Here is an 18,257-nt window from a genome sequence, read left to right on the forward strand (position 1 = left end):
CGGCACAAGACCCCCACCGCCCTCTGCAAATCACACACACACACACACACACACACACACACACACACACACAGCAATTGGTCTTTAGGTAACTGTTAAACATCTTATTACCAAAAACTACAGAAGAGCATGAAACAAACAAATAATAAATAAAAAACGTTTTGCATACTACTATACCATACTATTCAAAGTATCGAAATATTACATGTGTGAATATCACTTCATAAAACAACACACTGGACCTTTAATATTGTGCATCCCTGCATACTATAATACTAATTTCTATGCACATTTTGCAGAAATGTATGATTTTATACAAAAAATTACGCTCTAAGAAGTTGGAGAAAACATAAAGATTTATTTACATTATTATTTAAAACACTCTTAATAATTTATTACCAAGATGAAAACTTATAACTGATAACTCAAGAAACTCACAAATATAAACATGTAAAAATATGTATGTTTACTAAGTCATGTGACAGCATTATTTAGTTAAAAATGTTGCATCATGTTTTTTATTGTACATTCCAATTAATATCAATCAAACTGCAGTTGGTATGTTTTGAGCCACAATAACTCAAAATGTACAGCCAACTAACACAATAAAACACAATAGAAACATGATAGCATAATAAAAACATGTAGTCTTTCATACTCTCTACATATGGTTTGTATATTTTTACAAACTACAAGCAGAGCATGCAGTCTATTTCATAAAAAAGAAACATTGCAAGTGGGTTAAAAATAAAAGGGACTAAACATTTTATGGTTATGAGCCGATAAGAATCTGCACAAAAAACCCCTCTGTGTTTAGCTGCACAGTTTCATTGTCCTGAACTGTAGTGCCTCATCTGTTCACTGGACTCTCTCTCTCTCTTTCTTGTAGACTTTGAGTGTAAAACAGCGTGACCTCCATTTCCCCGTCTGGCTCACGGGGGTTTGTACGGCCCTCTGCAATATTGCATTTAAATGAGCTCCTATAAACAAACAATTACACGAGAAGACGACTTATCAGCCTCAATGGCTTCACTATGGGGAAGCGTTTAATTTTAGATTTCACAGTGCCCAGCAAGTGAAGACGGGGGCCGGAGATACATACATTTACTTTCCCAGGGCCTTTAGAAAAACACACACACAAATGTTTGACAAGATACTGTATATGAACAGAATGCTGATCATGCATATTTAAACTGAAGTGACATTTGCTCACACAGATTGTTGAAACGAGTGCATTTGAACACAGTTTAAAAGGTATTTATGACATTGAATCATCTGAGTTCGTCTTGTATTGTAAGTAGGATTGCATTAATCTTGTCACATGATTTATAGTTTATAGCATGACCGCACAGTAAATTAAAATATAGGTCAATTTGTGGCCCTCTGTAGCCATTAAGTTAAGCCACAGCAATAATAATACTTAATGGATGAGCATGCGGGCAGAACAACGGGGCCTGGCACCCGGATCTGATCGATAGATACAGAGTGAGTGGTGAGGTGCGGTCAGGCTGAATGATCCGGTGCTGCGTGCCGGTTATCACACTGCGAGGGGACGAGACTCAGGGATGCACTCGAATAAGCTTTGAACGGATTGGAGACGATCTGTTTAACTGCAGTTTAACCGGCCTGAAAGGTTGTTTGTTGTGTTTGGGGCTTGCGTGGGTGGCACATTTCAAACTTGCCCTGAACTTTCATTTCCGGATGGGTTGCATGCCGCTCAGATGGTTTCGAGACGTTTCTGCTGCATATGCACACACATATGCCCTCATACATCGAGTAACACGTCTGCCCCTGGCCTGTTCTTTTGTCACGTTGTTTTTATTGTCCTGGATCCCCCTTGTGTCTGGCTGCCCCCGAGGCATCTGCCGAGCTCGCTGTCCCTCCCGTGTCCCTCGATCGGAGCTCAATTAGGAAGTCGTGCAATCTAGAGAAACAGCGTGGTTTAGCCATGTAGCCTGTCACAGCACCTGTCACACACATGTCCCTCATTTTGAAGCCTCTGTAACCGAACCCCTCTTCAATTACACTGCACTAAAAATAGCATGCGGAGACGTCTGCTGGGCCTGTAATGTTAGAAAGCTTGTGCCATTAATTGTTAAACACGGCATTTGTGAACGTAACCCCCTAGAAGACGGAGGGCTGCCTAGGACAGAGTTTTGATATGTAATATCATGAATGAGTAAATCGGCGGTCATTGAGGAAAAGTGCTTTGTCTGGTAGATATTAGAGGCGGAGGTTAATTCAATTACTAAGTTTATTTCAAGTTAATTTTATTAGTATATTTAAGCAAACTATATATATATAGTATATTTTAAGTATATGTACTAAGTGCTAATACTCGTACTGTACACTTGTAAGTATACTATTTCAGTACTAACCTGGGACTAAAATTGCACAGTTTTTATTTCATTTCAGCCATAGACACGTAAAATATATTTCTGAAAAGTATATAAAGTAGACTAAAAGTGTACCTTCTTATTTTTTGTTTAAAGAACGTTATTCTTACAATAATAAGATGTTATTCTTTATGCTAAAGTTCATGTTACGTCATAGAATCCATGCAATATAAAGTTGTGAATTTTTATTTTAAGTTTATATTTACAGAAATCAAGAGAGAAAATTAAGGAGATTTTACATACTATACTGTAATGTAATGTAATTTAATTTAATTTAATGTTATGTTATATAAAAAGTACTTGTAACACCATAAATATAAGAGAATAAAATAAATATTTTACAATAAACAAAAGAGAAAATTAAGGCGATTTTTTAAATAGACCTTAGACAAAACAAAAAGAAACCAAATGAAAATCACTTATGTACTTAAAATTTTTTAATAAATGTTTGCTCTCCCAAATTAACCACAAATAGGAAAATTCTGGGCAAATAAATGTGTGGATGTCACTTGGTTGTGCAAACACTCCAAACAGACACGTGCAAAACGGACAAGTGCACACAAAACTGAGTTATGACCCACATAAAATAATGGAGGTACATTTGAAGCCATTTATTATGTCAAGGTCCATTTATCCGCAGGAACAAGATTCTTGAAGTAAGTCACAATATGTAAAGGCCCTCAACGTTGACCTCTGACCCACAGCTGCCTCCACGTGTCAGGGTGCTATGAATAGTGTGGTTAATGGGTAAACGAGCTGTGCCCCGAGCTTCAATGAAACCACTGACCTCATTAACTGGCACCATCAAAGATCTATTTAAGCTTGTTTCACTGGGCCTTTTCAAACGCAATGTTAACAAAAAGAGACAAGGACGCCTGTGAAAGATGTGCTCCAGTATGTTACGAGGGTTTCAGCAGATGAGTGACTGGGTTGTAAACGGTGTGGAAAAGTGAACGTGGCATCCGAGCCGAGAGCCTAAAGCATGAAGGAAACATTATGTCAAAACTTTATGGCACTAATTAATTCGTCACAGTTTATAAAGTTTATAGTATAGAAACCATACCAATTATTGGAATAGAAGGGACATGGCAATAAATGTAAAGCAATCAATTTTAAGACTTTGTTCACTTAAAAATATTACATATTTAATATTACTGAATAATGTTGTAACATTCAGTTTTCTAGAGTGATTAGCACGTTTCACTTTCTGAGATCTTGAGGCCAAATGACCAATATCTTTTACCTTCAGATCTTCATTTTAAAGGGACAGTTCACCCCAAAATAAAACTTCTTTCATTATTTATTCACCTTCAGTTCATTCAATCCTGTGTAACATTTTTTTCGTCTGCAGAAGACAAAATGTTTTTGATATTTTAAAGAACGTTGGTAACCAAACAACACCGCACCCCATTGACTTCCATATGGACAGAAAACCACTGTGTAGAGAGATTAAAAGTAGGTAAAGAAGGAGACGGGAACCGGAAGACATTTAAACATTTAATAAAGTAATAACAGGGGGCAGCCCCTTACGGGTGACCGCCAGCGAACAAAACATAAATACAAATACAAACATGTTCAGGCCCGGTCCTCTCTCTTCGACAGTCCGGTCGCTTGTCCTTTTATATGCTCCCGATCTCCTACGTGTTTCGAGACCGGTGCGTGCACAGCTGGCGTTAACAATTGTCATTAACAATTAATCTCGAATCACGCTCTCGCCCCGCCTACTCCACTACACACTGAGACATTTCTCAAAATATCTTCTTTTGTCTTCCAAATATAGGTTTTGATTGACAGCAGAGTGAATAAATGACAGGAGTTTAAAATCTTTGAAAGTGCTGTCCCTTTAACCCGGTCTGAAGAAACGGCTCACGTCGCTGCTCACAAACTTCTGAGCTTAAGAAGCACAGTTCATTAACCACACACACAAAACCAAGAACGCATTTAAATATTGATCGTCACACACATACCCGCGGCACGCTCCGGTATTATGCGTGTGCGCGAGTATGATTATGAATATTTTAGCAGCACATTTAACACGGTGAAGCCGCACGGGCCCGGAGAGGGATTTGAGCCCACTCATCAGCTAATGACCCTGGGTGCTTCCAGCAAACCTCTTCATATTTTAAAGAAAATCGATAACACAAGCAGCACAGTCAGCAGCATTAAGATTCATACCGACGCCACGGGAGTCGAAAAAATTAATATCACGCGTGCCTAACAATCCATCCTGTGATTTAGAAGAGCGCCGCTCTGCTCGAGATGCAATGCGGTAATGAATCCACGGCCGAGGTGAGTTCAGAACATGGCTTCTTATATCCTCGTACCTTCAAGCACAGAAAAAAAACAACTTCAGAGGTTTTCTTGACACGAGAGTTGAAATCTGCTTTTGATTTCGTCTCTCTGATGATTTCTGTGTTTAATTTAGTTTTGATAAAAAGTGCATTAAGGGGTTGCTGGACTTCGCAGTGGTATCAGGTTTTGCTTTTTAAGCTATCAAAGAGCAGATTTGAGGCCTTAGTTACCGTTGTTTGATAAAAAGAGATCGGCCGATGGCCAATGTAATGCCAAAATTGATCAAATACTCAAAGAGTTCTAATTTTTTCCCCCTCAAGTGATTCGAAACCTTTCTCCCGTGGAAGACAAAAAGAAGATATTTTGAGAAAATCTGTGTTTTTTCCCCATATAATGGAATTCAATTGGGTTTAAAGTTGTTTCTTTAAAATATCTTCTTTTGTGATCTGTAGAAGAAATAAAGCCATATTCAGACTTTTCAGGGTGAACTATCCTTAAGTAAAATAGTTTGAAAATGTCTAAAATAAAATATTTAATGACCTCAAACTGGTTTAAAAACACCTAAAACATCAGCCTGGCCATATATTACAAGAATATTTATTCTACGAAAGGTTTTCGATACGAACTTAAACTCATAGAATGTGAATATGCTCATATTTGATAGATACAAAACGTGCAGTTTTTCACCTCCACCTATACGGACCAACTATTGTTATGACATCATTCTGCACTTATTACTACACTACAGATACTTTTCTGACCAATCAAATGAAAATCGAAAATCTAAAGGAGGAGCTCCTCAGTTTGGAATAGGAGGAGCCACTCAGAAGGTCCCGCCCTAACTTCCTGTTTCAGTGAAAATTACTTGAACGCATTCAACAAATTTGTGCATTTCAAGGAACTTCTGTAAATCTTTTCAGTCACCAATTTTCACGAAAGCTACATAAGAAAGGACAGCACAAATGTAGTTAAAAAGAGACAGATCTCTATGTTACTTCCAGCTTGTCTCCTCTTCAAAGTGTGCCCTTCACCACATGCAGTCACAGCATCTTCCCCAAAGCAGAGCCGTGCCGCCCTCCCAGAGAGGCCAGACAGCATATGGTGGTGTCTCTCAGCACAGAGCTGTGTGACAGTCTCACACCAAGACATGGAACGCTTGTCTGTGGGAGGTGAAGGAAGGGGAAATAAGAACCTGCTTCAAGACAAAGTGTGTCTTTTGTGATTTATTTCTCCAGCTTGTGGCCACATCCCAGAACTCTACATCTCCCCACTATTACAGGAGTTAATACATCTTTAGTCTCGTTTAGACAGACAATTACCATAAAGACCTATCCAAATTGGCCAGTATGTGCCCATTTATGAATGTAAACCGGACAACCATAGTTTGCTTATTCTGTATATGTGGCATTAAGAAAGATAGGTCACCGAATCATTTACTCACTCTCATGTCATTCCAAATCTGCATGACTTTCTTTCTTCTGCAGAAAACAAAATATATTTTAAAGATCGTTGGTAACCAAACAACATTGGACCACATTGACTTCCATTGTGGCGACACAAAACTACTGAGCCATTTCTGAAATATCTTCCACAGAGGAAAGAATCACATTCCGGTTTTGAACCACATTTGGTTGAATGAATTCAATGAATTCATGAATTTCTATGTTAGGGTGAACTATCCAGCAGGTAATAGTTCAGTTACACACAAAACGATACACGTAAAAGGCAATTCACTCTTTGTCATTTTAAACCAACTGAAAGCAGCTTTTGTGTGGTGACCTGAAGCAAAGATCCGAGTCTAGAGAGGCCAAGCTGCCTGGAAGTTAGACCGGGAAAGCCCTGATTGTCTCTCTTACGCAGTCATTTCCGTTGCCTTGGAAGAAAGCAAAGAGAAAACACAGCGATCAATAAGTCATTAGTGAGAGAGCATCAGTAAAGCCAGTGTGCTGCGAGGAGGATAATGACCAGCAGAAATACCACTGCATTTCAATCTTCTACTCTTCAAAACATCACATCTCAGTGAAACAGTATGTGTGATGAAAACATTCCACATCAAGATGTGATAGCAGTTTTTTTGGACGGCCCATCTGCATCAGCTGATTCACTAGAGTAAATTACCTGTACAAAATATAAGGGTAACACACTTTATTTTACTGTGCCCAAGTGCTGCCCATTTAGGAAGATGACAAAATGAAAATTCTTTCATTATTTACTTACTCTCATGTCATTCTAAATCTTTTTGGCTTTCTGTTTTCTGCAGAACATTGAGAACATGAGAACATTGAAGAAATTCGGTAAGCGAACAACATAGGACCCCACTGACTTCCACTGTACAATGCAACATGGGCGCTGTTAAATAAAGTGTCACCAAAATAAGCATACTTACAAAGTTATTTTAATTAAGTATGCTAAGGTTAAGTTTTTGTTGTATACTGAAGGTATACTAATATTAATGTACTAGTAGTGTACTTGTAAGTGTACTATTTCAATACCAGGTGGCCCAAATTGGCCAACTTTTTTCATGTATAAATGTATACTTTAAGTACACAACTACACTCAAAAAAATTATTTGTTGGATTTACATAAAAAAGTACAGTAAATTGGTTCCACGCAAATATGTTGAGTAGTTTCTACAATTAACAATTTAGTTGAATGAACAAAATAAAATTAAGAAAAGTTGACAAAACAAACCGTTCAGATTGTACCAGTAATTTTAAGTTACAACTTCACTGAAAAACACTTTAAATAACACTAAATTTCAAAAACGTATTGCCTAAATGAAGTCTTACGGAAAGCATGCTGGGAACTGAAAATTCCCCTCAACCAGTCGTTTTAATTTAACTTGTTTACATTAAGTAAACTCAACAATAAGTCCAATATTATAGGGTTAACATACGTTAATGTTGTTTCTTGCATTCTTTATGTACTGTGAACAAGGAGTGTTGTGTACAATTAAGTTTTTTGCTTGTACTGCAACTTAACTGCAAGTGATCTTATAGTTCACTAGTTCATGTAGCGCATTTTATAGTTAATGAAAGTGTACTTTTAAGTATTATTTCGGTAAACTTCTAGTTTTAACATTTTTATAGATCAAGGTTTTTTTATTTATTTGTCATATACACAGAATATACAACCAGCAGGGAAATGTAGGTAATGTTTCCCCCTCCGAGCCAGTGAACATATACTGTAGCAACCATCTTCCTTAAATATATGTTTTCTTCTCGTGAACTCAATATCATACTTATATTTTACTACATGTGTGTATACATAAAGTATCCATTAAAGTATACTAATACTGTACATTCCTATTTAGTATTGATTTTTATTCTTGAAATATACCTGTACTTTAAGTAGATTTGATCAAAAGATTGACATCAAGTTAAGGCCTAATACTCTTCTATATCTTTCAGTGTATGTCAAGTATAATAAGGCTACTTACAATATAATTGTTAGTATAGTTAAAATAGTTAAAAATAATTATACTATTAGCACACTTGAATAAACCTCTCTTTGTAAGTGTAATGACAAATCAGCTGAGATCTAGGAAAGAAAAGTGGCACACATGAATTCACCCCAAAGTGTTACATTGGACCCAAATGTAATAGAAGTGTTTCAAAAATTTGGGAAAGCCACAGCATCAGCTCAACACCAGCATCAGTCACCATATGTGGTGTTCACACTCTGCTCCCAATGGGCACAAGCCCCGGGCACTGATACTGTACACACATCTGCTTGGTTACCTCCAATGCCAACTTCCCAATGCTCTGGTTTTGGGAAAACCCCTGGTCCTGCAACTCAAAACTGCTGCTACTCAGATCCGGGTTTCATGTCAATCTTTTACAGGGTGTTTTTTGGATAATTTGTGAAAAAATGTTTAACATTAGAAGATATTTGGAAAAATGTAAGTCAATGGAAGGCCAATGTTGTTTGGTCACCAACGTTCTTCAAAATCAAACTATCCCTTTAACATCCACAAATAAAAACACACCAAACACGTTCGCAATTCCGGCTCAGACGCCCCTAATACCAACTCTAGCGCCCTGATAACACAGATTTTGTTTTCAGTGCCACAGCAGATGAGCTCCAGTGTGAGCTGTGGATCTTGAAGGCCAGTCCCGCTCCTGACATATGCTGCGGTAAGAGAGCAGACAGCAGCGGGGTCTAGTGTCATTTCTGCGTGTGGCGAGGATCGCTTATCCCCCTGCAATGGCACATATGCTTGGGACACGAAACAGTTGGATGTGGCCGTGGGCTAAAGTGGGTCACGCCAGCACAGATGGAACCAAACTCCCAGCGGGTCACGTTAGCTGAACGACAAAAGAAAACTGATGCTGATGAGACTTCATTGAAGAACACAAACACACAATCCGTACAGTAATTCAATCCAAAGTGCGGATTCCAGCGTCAGGCCTTGGCACGTAACGGATGCTTATAGATCACAACAAAGCCTGGCATGTTTGTAAAATGTGTGGCATGAAGTTGCCTCCTCTCTGATGTAAGCATGACACTCCGTTCTTTTTTTTTCACTAAAACAAGAAGATGTCGGAGAGCCTCTAGAGGTTTCCCAACTTCTGCAACATTTAAAGAACACAACGGTTACCCTTGGAGAGAGCAAATGATGCTTTCCAAATGAGAAGCTCTTTCAGAGTGCTGAAATGTGCAGAACAGCAGGCGTGTGAGACATGAGCCATGAGCAGACCTTATGTCGTAGGTCCTCAAGGGTGTTCTCCATATGTGTTAGTCAACAAATTCCTTTTTACATCCTAAATGAGAAAGGAAAAATATGGCAAACAGATTGGCAAATCCAAGATTCTTCTGTAACGGAGTACAAAGGTGTCCAAGTGATATTGAGGGTGAACCTCATCCAGAGACCAGAACGCCAGTGTTGAAAAACCAAACCCAGATGCAGCATCTTCCTCCCATGCGTTTATAAACATGTGATGCGAACGCTTGCGTGTGGTATGAGTCTGGCGTGTGTTTACGCTACTGTGTCTCCTGGAAAGAAGTCAAGTTTGCAGCTGCAGCACAAATAATTTATCGCCCGGGAGAAGCCACAGGTAGTTGATGAAGTGGCAGTGCCAAGCATGCCAACTGGCGAAGACAAAGCGCAGCTGCTGAGAGTCAACGCAGCCAGATGCCGCCGTCGACGTGCCATGTGTTCCAAGAGGGGCATGAGGGGGAGATTGAGGGGCTTGCCAAGATATTCTCATCTGGTGCCAACCTGACACATGTTTTTGGAACACCCTATGATTTCCGCTCCCCGCTCACTCTCTTGAATGTTTTGGAAATAAGGGGGCTTCTCTTGTCAGGGAAGCCGGTGGCAACCGAACAGGAGCTGGCGCCCACTGCCGGACACGTTACCTGCCAACGGCGAGATTTCGAAGACGCGGGTTTGGCGGGCAGCCATCGTAGCAGGGCGTCGAATGAGAGCTCACCGGGTTGCTGTCTGCTCACCGTCCACCCACCGATCGTCGTTCGAGAGTCAGAGAATCTTCGAAGAGCAGCTGGAACGTCAAATTTTGTGCCAATGCTACGATCCGACGAAAAGAGAACCACGTTCGGTTGCCAGGGTTCCTCACGAAAAGGACGCTCGAGTGACGTTCCAGCAATATATCTGCAACAAAATGCAAAACACACCGTCAAGAATCAATGAAATGTTGAGCTCATAAAGCCTTCAGTAGGGTATCCTTGCTTCGAGCTCTTGCTTAAGATGTGAATGGATCGTTCGCTGACGATACTACTTCTCAAACTGGAGGGGAGATTCTCAGTCAAAGCTTCCAGTTTGCAGGAACATGCCATCCCTATTTGCCACGGAGGGGTTTAGGGAAGTGAGAACTTTTTGAATGAGTGCCATGTCTGTACCATTCTTATTTGAGGCCCGCGACTGCCAGCTGGTGGCTAAGTGCGCCCGTGCTGTGAGCTGATGCCAAAACCAGTTGGCACGATGAAGCTTGGGTGAGAACAGTCGTGTGATGGCAAAATACCCGCGAAGATGGGTATTAGTCTCCACCACCTTTAATACATCTGTCCGTCCTTACACATTTTAGAAATGCTCACCAGAACTATAAAATAAAGTTAATATAACGTAAAATATGAAATAGCCAAATGACAGCGTAAAATTATGTAGTATTCAAAAATTACATATTAGAGACTTTGTTGGATTGCAGGTCTGCACATTCTCTTAACCAAATTCATGAAATGCATTCTGGGATGTACTAAAGTCTGCCATGCTTGCGTGTGCCTTTTCCTTACTATCTGGTGCACTTTATACTATCAAACAAACAAACAAACAAATAACGCATTAAGTAATGCACCTTTTAGTTTTTAAAGAATTTCAAGTTATATTTCTCCATAAAACTACAGAATAATTACAAGCATTTAAACGTAAGACTTCAATTGTTAAAATCACAAACAAAAATACAGTCAAAATTCTAAACTTATATAATATATTTTAATTTATACTAATATTTTAAAACAACATTAAAACCAGACTGCTATTATTAACTTACATTGTAAACTTTCTTTGCATAATGGAATCTAAATGGCCTGCAGTATATTTCCTCATTACTGTAATGATGTCATCTTTTGTGTAAAAATTGTATTATGTTTATTATATATTCATCAAATTTACCTTTATGTGCATAAGCACGCCTAACATAAAAGGGAAAGTGAAATCTGCATGTCATGAGGATTTCAGTCTCATAAAATCCAAAAACATTTGGACAGTAAAGGAAGAACACGGTTCCTAGCGAAGAGGACAGTGAATCAAAGGTTCCGCTTTTGCTCGGTTTCCACACGGACTGTTGTACACGACGCAAAGTGTCCGGCGTGATTGTAAGTAGGATGCGGTTTATCGCAGCATTGTTGTCGTTCATTTGTGTATATTTGATTGACAGCTGTAGAAAATATTATTAACTGGTTTTATTTCAAATTTCCCATAAAAACAAGTGCGTTTTTAAGCTCGAGAATGCAATATACAGTGTTTTATTGACCCGAGCGTCCTGCCAGATTGACTCGTGGTTCATTTGATAGGGACCCAAGTGTCATTGAGTCAAACACGTCTTATGTTCTCATTTGATTCTTTGGGATGTCAATCACAGCAATACCTAAAGAACAGTATATATAGGAGGTGTTATACAGTATGTAAATATTGTTTATGTTTGGGTTCAGTTTGACACCATGAGGAGGACTTTGTACTGTAGACATTGAATACATAAATGAATGCAGGAATAATTATATTAAAACCACCATTTGACAGGGTTGAACAACAACAGTGTACAACATTTAAAAACTTAATCGCAATGCAGTTTTACACATGAGGTCTAAAAGACACAAAATGTAATTTGCTTTTTGTGATGTAAATGGTTTTAAAAAAGGTTTACACTGTTTACTATAAACTTGCTTAACTGGTAATAAACGACAAGAGGACTAATATCTTGAAAATATATAACGTTTGAGGTAACACTTTATAGTTAACATTCATATTGTTGTGAAATACAACTGTTCTTAAAAAAGAACAAAAGTACTGTTTGCAACAAATTATTATTAAACTGTATATTAAAAAAAGAATTAATGTTCAGATTAAGAAATGTAATCTCATTGATAAAGTGTTATTATACATGTGACAAGTTACTATTGTTATTTTGATACCAAACAGGCTTTCTGGCTTGAGACCTGTTAGACATGTGGCTATTAAGAACATTCTCTGGGTCGCTCTGGAAGATAATATAATTTGTTTATTAAATAAAAAATATTTCAGAAAAGTTGGAAGGTTAAAGAATCGTTAACAATTAGTGTAAAGTAAGTTTGGTACATGATTTTGCCTTTTGTTTCAGTCTTACGGATTTTATATTAATATTTAGATACTAATCGGCCAATATATCAGTTATCGGATTCCAATGTTAAAGGATTAACATTATCGGCCAAAATCTACATATCGGTGCATCCCTATTATAAAGTCAAATATCTAATTGGCTGTTCTTCCAGATTGTATTTGTAATGTTTGAAATGAGTAATGAGTAATGCGTTCATCACATTTCTTTGATGTAAACCAATGAGTTTTAAATATGCAAATACAACTTTTTGTGTTCATTTTTTTGTGTGTTCCCAAGTTTAGACTTTATTGTCGGATGATAACATTTGCAGACTCCTCCAGTGCATTTGTGTGTCATGCTGTCCATCCGCACAGCATCTGTCTGGATCAGGTCTTCAGAGTGGTCTCAATGTAGAGACGGCCGAAGACCTTTGAAGTGGCTTTTTATAAATGTAGAACAGAGAGCGCCAGCATCATCCAGCCACAAAATCACTTCAACTGGAGGAAACGTGGCCCCTGTTTTCTCCAGAGCTCCTGCATACGGAGACAACGTGGCCATTATAGATCACAGCGGGAGCCACACCTACCGCTCCCTCTACAAAAATGGCAAAGGCCTGGCGGGACGTATTACCGAAGCACTCGCCTGTCAAGGGGGAGACCTGCAGGGTAAGCGTATCGCATTCCTGTGTGGCAATGATGCCTCTTACACGGTGGCGCAGTGGGCGTCCTGGATGTGTGGTGGCATTGCCGTGCCACTCTACCGGAAGCATCCACCAGCGGAGCTGGAATATGTCATCACGGACTCCGAGAGCTCGCTGTTGGTGGCCGGACAACCTTTTACTGGCTCCCTGCAGCCATTGGCCCAGAAACTAGGGCTGCCCTGTCTGGAGCTCCCTGCCACATCCAGCCTTGTTTCTATGGAGTCTGAGGACACGTCCACGGTATCCGAGGAGAGCATTTCTGACTGGGCAGAGAGACCGGCCATGCTGATCTACACCAGTGGCACCACGGGCAGACCGAAGGGCGTACTTCACACCCACAGCAGTCTGCAGGCCATGGTGAATGAGTAACTATTCTGCATGCAGCTTCATGGTTACAATTAGGGATGCACCGATACCATTTTTAAAGACTGATATTTGTTTTCCGGTACTCGCCAATTACTATGCCTGTACCTTTTCACAACACAGTGAAACTAATAAAGATAGAATAGCTTCATAATTCCAAACAGCTCCACCTTAAACACATTATGAAAAATATAATAATTTGATGTGCTTTTCACAAACTTTCAAAGCAAATTTCAGTAATATGTCAGTTATGTCACATGAGTTATCGGTCTTTGGCATCAGTGCATTTTACGATAGTACTATTACAAGTACGAGTTCAAGTACGTGAAATTACTATCGGACCCGATACTGGTATCGGGACATCCCTACCTACGATCAGCCGATTATTACATTGTTATACGATTTTGTTGTTAAGCTCGACCGCTAAACCACAGGAAGACAGACTCAAATGTGCTGCTTACACTGAGCTGTTCAGGGTTTGAAGTGTTTGACTTTGTATGTGAAGCCGTTGTTACATCAGGTTTTTGTAGTTGTGGAGTACTAGCAGCAATTTTTATGTGATTTGGTTTGATTGATAGTTTGATTGCGGTTTGTTAGCTGTGGTTTGAGAAGCCCCAGACCCTCTGTAAATATCATTTTAGCCTTTGTCTTACGGTCCATTTTAGTTTTTGTGAATAATTGCTCATTTCATGCCACACTCAGTTTCTTCAATCAAAACCTAACTTGCTTTTCTGATAGGGTGGAAATTTAACAGGAAACTTCTAACCAATTCAAATGCCTCTGTGTTTATTAAAGAGTAAGTAACATTGTATTTTTAAGCTCCTTCTTTGGTTTATGCAGTGTCAAACAACAAGTTTATGTACATAGAAGTTGTAGAAACACTATTATGTTGTAATTATAGGCAGTTATTCTTACCTTCTTGACTGACTCTCAAATGATTCGTTCTGCGATTCGTCCGTCTAATCCCCTCCTATCCGCTAGCCTAGTGTTGTGTGAATGGTCAGATGGTGTAGTCGGTTGTGATTGGTCAAACGCGTTCAGCATGTGGAGCAAACAGGACGTCTATTATCATAACCATAGTCTACTTTGATTGGTAAAACGCGTTCATCTCACGTGTCGCAAATGGAACACCTACCATCATTACTGGATGACGGTTTACAGGTGGTTGGATATTATATACAGTGAATAGATAGAGATGGCGGGATTTCACCTTACCAGTTTGAGTCTGACGAAGAAACATCCGATTTGTAGATAAACGATAGACGATAATAGATTGAACACTTAATTTAGCCGAGTTCAAAGCTAGATAAATAAACTGTAATACCCCAGAAATAACGGTACATGCTAACATTAGCGTTATATGCATTAGCTTAACACAGACATGAGGTACACTACTATTTCTTGAAGTTAAGACAAAAATAAATAGTCACACTTACAGGTTGCGATTCGGTGGAGCTAACAGGTCCAAATAAGGTTGGTGGTTCCCCCTCTTTCAGCGATAGTCGTTTAACATATCCTGAGGTGAACTCGGCAAGAATTTTGAAGCAATCTTTGTGAAATGACGTGCGTACAGTAAAACCCTGGGGTTCTACTCCTTTGGTGTCGTTTGAAAAATTAATTGTAACCATTGTTTCCTCAGAAGTTCATCCTTGGGTAGTTTAAAAAAGACGGACTTAGTTTCACATCGTAGAACACAGATCCTAGACACGATGCACACGCATCATGAACGAGCGAGCGACAGTGTTTGTGGGAGGAGAGTGAAGTCCCAGAGTGAAGAGTGAAGTTCGCGGCAGTCCCAGCAAAACGTAGGCGGCGGCCATTTCTAGCGACGTAGATACGCGGTGGCTAGAGACTCGGACTAGTTCACGTCTTGTTTGCTTGATTCAGAGTCGCCTCCCTTTACAAGCCAATAACTTTGTTATTCATTCACCTTTGGACTTACAACTTTCAAACACGGCAACATAACACACTGCATGAAATGTAATTTTCATCTAATGTAACTGGCTCTTTAAGAGAGATTCTTCTGGTCCATTTTTATGCATTGGGTGGTAGATTTTTTTATTCAAAGCAGCTAATAATGCGCATTTTTATCAGTATGTGTCAACTGGAATCGAACCCATTACTTTTGTGCTGCTAGCGCACCGCTCTACCAATTGAGCTAAAGGAGCAAGTCAACATTTTATCCTCCCCAAAACCTTTTTATATACAAGCCCTTTATTTCATTCCACACCCTTATTTCTATCACAATCTAACAAACCCCTGAGTGACATTTTCTGTTTGCCCTGAAATATTTTTATTCTTACTCAATATTCACTTTAAAGGTAAAATGATACGTCTTGCTTTCAGAGTTCTATGTAAACCTCTAGGCAGTTTTTGCTTAAAACAAGAAACAACTGTTTGCCAACGGGAAAAGAAAAGCAAGCTCTTTCCTTTTGAATAAGACTTTTTCTTGTTTAATGCAAAAACATCACAAACGTTTGTTAAATTTTTCGGAAAGCCAACATAAAATATAAAGAAAATATTTAGTGCTTCTTAAGTAAAGGTGTCATGTTTCAAGGATGTATAAATGTAATAAGACAAAGACCAGATCCTTAACTGTGTTTTGTGGTCATTATTGAATATAATACAATACAGAGTATTGAAGGTGCATGTAATTTATTCGCAATAAAGTTGAGAATAAGTTATGAATTTACCGTCATTAATAAGTGGCTGCAAACTGTTACAGCATTCATGTGAAATGTACACGTGATTTAATGCTAATGTTTGCGCAATGTTAGATTTTTTTTATCGACACAGATGACCTAATTCAGGACTGCATGATATTGTGTCCGCATGCATCATCTCTGCTGCATAATGATGTTCATTCTCAAACTCATTGTGACTTGAAGAACCGCATGTGTAGATCCTTCAGCACACTGTGAAATCAAACAATTAATATTAAATACACATCCATGATTTAATGGGGGTCGAGCACAAAAGCTTTAGTTTAACCTGTTTCTGACCCCTCGGTGCCTCCTCGTGTTTCTCTGTGCGGACTCATGAAAAATGTATATGGGATGGCGGGGTCAGAAATTAACCGGGGAAGGCCTACAGATGTCCATGTGCTGAATTTTGTTATCAAACACTGGAGGATTTTCATTCAGTGTTATAGATGGTTGGGTTTTATCTTAACAACATAAACAAGTGTTACTGCACATGCGCACTTTTGTGACCCCCAGCTTAATTTACGGTACACTTTCATAAACAATAGAGTGCCTTTAAATTATTTCTGATAACAATCAAAAGAAACCGAACTCAAACTGGAAGTTACCTGGGGGTCAGGTGCGTGCGAATGTACTACTACAGTTAAATGAAACAACGTGCAAATGAATCTTGATTGTAATGTGAGTGATTTTGTTATAAATTCAACTTCTATGTTTGGTCTCGTAGGTTCAGGGTTTGGTCTCGGAATGGGCGTGGAGTCGAGATGATGTCATCCTGCACACGCTCCCTCTCCACCATGTACACGGCATCGTAAATAAATTGATGTGCCCACTGTGGGCGGGTGCAACCTGCGTCATGCTGCCCGAGTTTCAACCTCAGAAAGTAAGTTCATCTCCCACTTTCAAGTTATAAATGTTCAACAAAAAATCAAATCACTTTATGGCGAGTGAAAGTCTTGAGTGCGCATATACAAAGTAGAATGCAGTTGGACAGACAACTGTATGACAAACAACTGTATGACTATTAGTGACCTTAGTGACAATGTCAAAAGTCCCCCAGAACTGTTTGCTTTCCTACATTCTTCAAAATATCTTCTTTTCTATTCAACAGAACAAAAAAGATGCAATCATTTTTCTTACTATGGTAGTCAATGATGCCCCAGAAATGTCCGTTGCAAACATTTTTCAAATATCTTTTTTGCGTTTAACAAAAAGTTTATACAGGTTTGAAAAACCTGAGAGTGAGAAAATGATGTTGTCAGAATTTTCTTTTGGGTGAACTGTCCCTTTAAATACTTATTTAAACCATTGCAAACATGCCTAGATTATTTGCAATTATAATATTTTTAACCAACAAGCAGCATTAAAAAGTGTTTGGTCATAAAGGAACAAACCCAACTGTTGGGTTGTAAATTGACTGAAGCTGGGTTGTTTCAAAACAAAATGATAGGTTGTTTTAACCCAGAAAATGTTTATATTTGACCCAATAGTGGGTTAATTTAACCTAGTATATGGGTTTGTCCCTTTTTGAACCAACACAGAGTTAAAAATGTAACTTAAATTCTTTAAAATCTAAACTTATTTGCATAAGTAACAGCAAGCCACAATGGTGAAAATTGAAAATTGACAATTGAAATGACTCATAAAGTTAATTTGATTGTACTAAAAACATTTAAGGCAGAAAACAAATGACAATGTATTGTATTGTATATTAATTTATTTTCCATATTCTCTATGTCCTTATTATTAGTTAATACAAGATACAATATTGAAGATTTAATCTTTACAAAATCTACTATATATGTTTGTTTAACTAACTTAAAAGGAGATTCAAAATATTGCCTGTTTATTGTCTTTGTGTTTTTGACTGTATCTAGTCTTTCTCACTATTTCTCACTTTTATATTCAGATTGAAATCCCACATCTGTTGTTAAATGTGATTTGTTTAGCCATGATGCAGCTCAATTCTATTTCATGAATTCTTCTGTAA

General features: G+C 38.6%; 1 protein-coding gene across 2 annotated transcripts in view; it reads left to right on the forward strand.

The window, feature by feature from the left end:
* The first annotated feature begins 11,483 nt into the window (after nucleotides 1–11,483).
* The window catches only part of acsf3 (acyl-CoA synthetase family member 3), a 37,196-nt gene continuing 30,422 nt past the window's right edge, over nucleotides 11,484–18,257 (forward strand). Inside the window, exons 1-3 of one of the 2 annotated variants that reach the window (XM_056755777.1) lie at nucleotides 11,484–11,522; nucleotides 12,805–13,559; nucleotides 16,995–17,150. In XM_056755777.1, coding sequence (XP_056611755.1) covers nucleotides 12,858–13,559; nucleotides 16,995–17,150 — 858 coding nt within the window. In that variant the 5' untranslated portion in view covers nucleotides 11,484–11,522; nucleotides 12,805–12,857. Of the gene's footprint in view, nucleotides 11,523–12,799; nucleotides 13,560–16,994; nucleotides 17,151–18,257 lie in introns of both variants that reach the window. The other variant, XM_056755768.1, reaches the window with a different exon arrangement.

This window comes from Triplophysa dalaica, chromosome 1, assembly GCF_015846415.1.
Source record: "Triplophysa dalaica isolate WHDGS20190420 chromosome 1, ASM1584641v1, whole genome shotgun sequence".
NCBI classification, from domain to species: domain Eukaryota; kingdom Metazoa; phylum Chordata; class Actinopteri; order Cypriniformes; family Nemacheilidae; genus Triplophysa; species Triplophysa dalaica.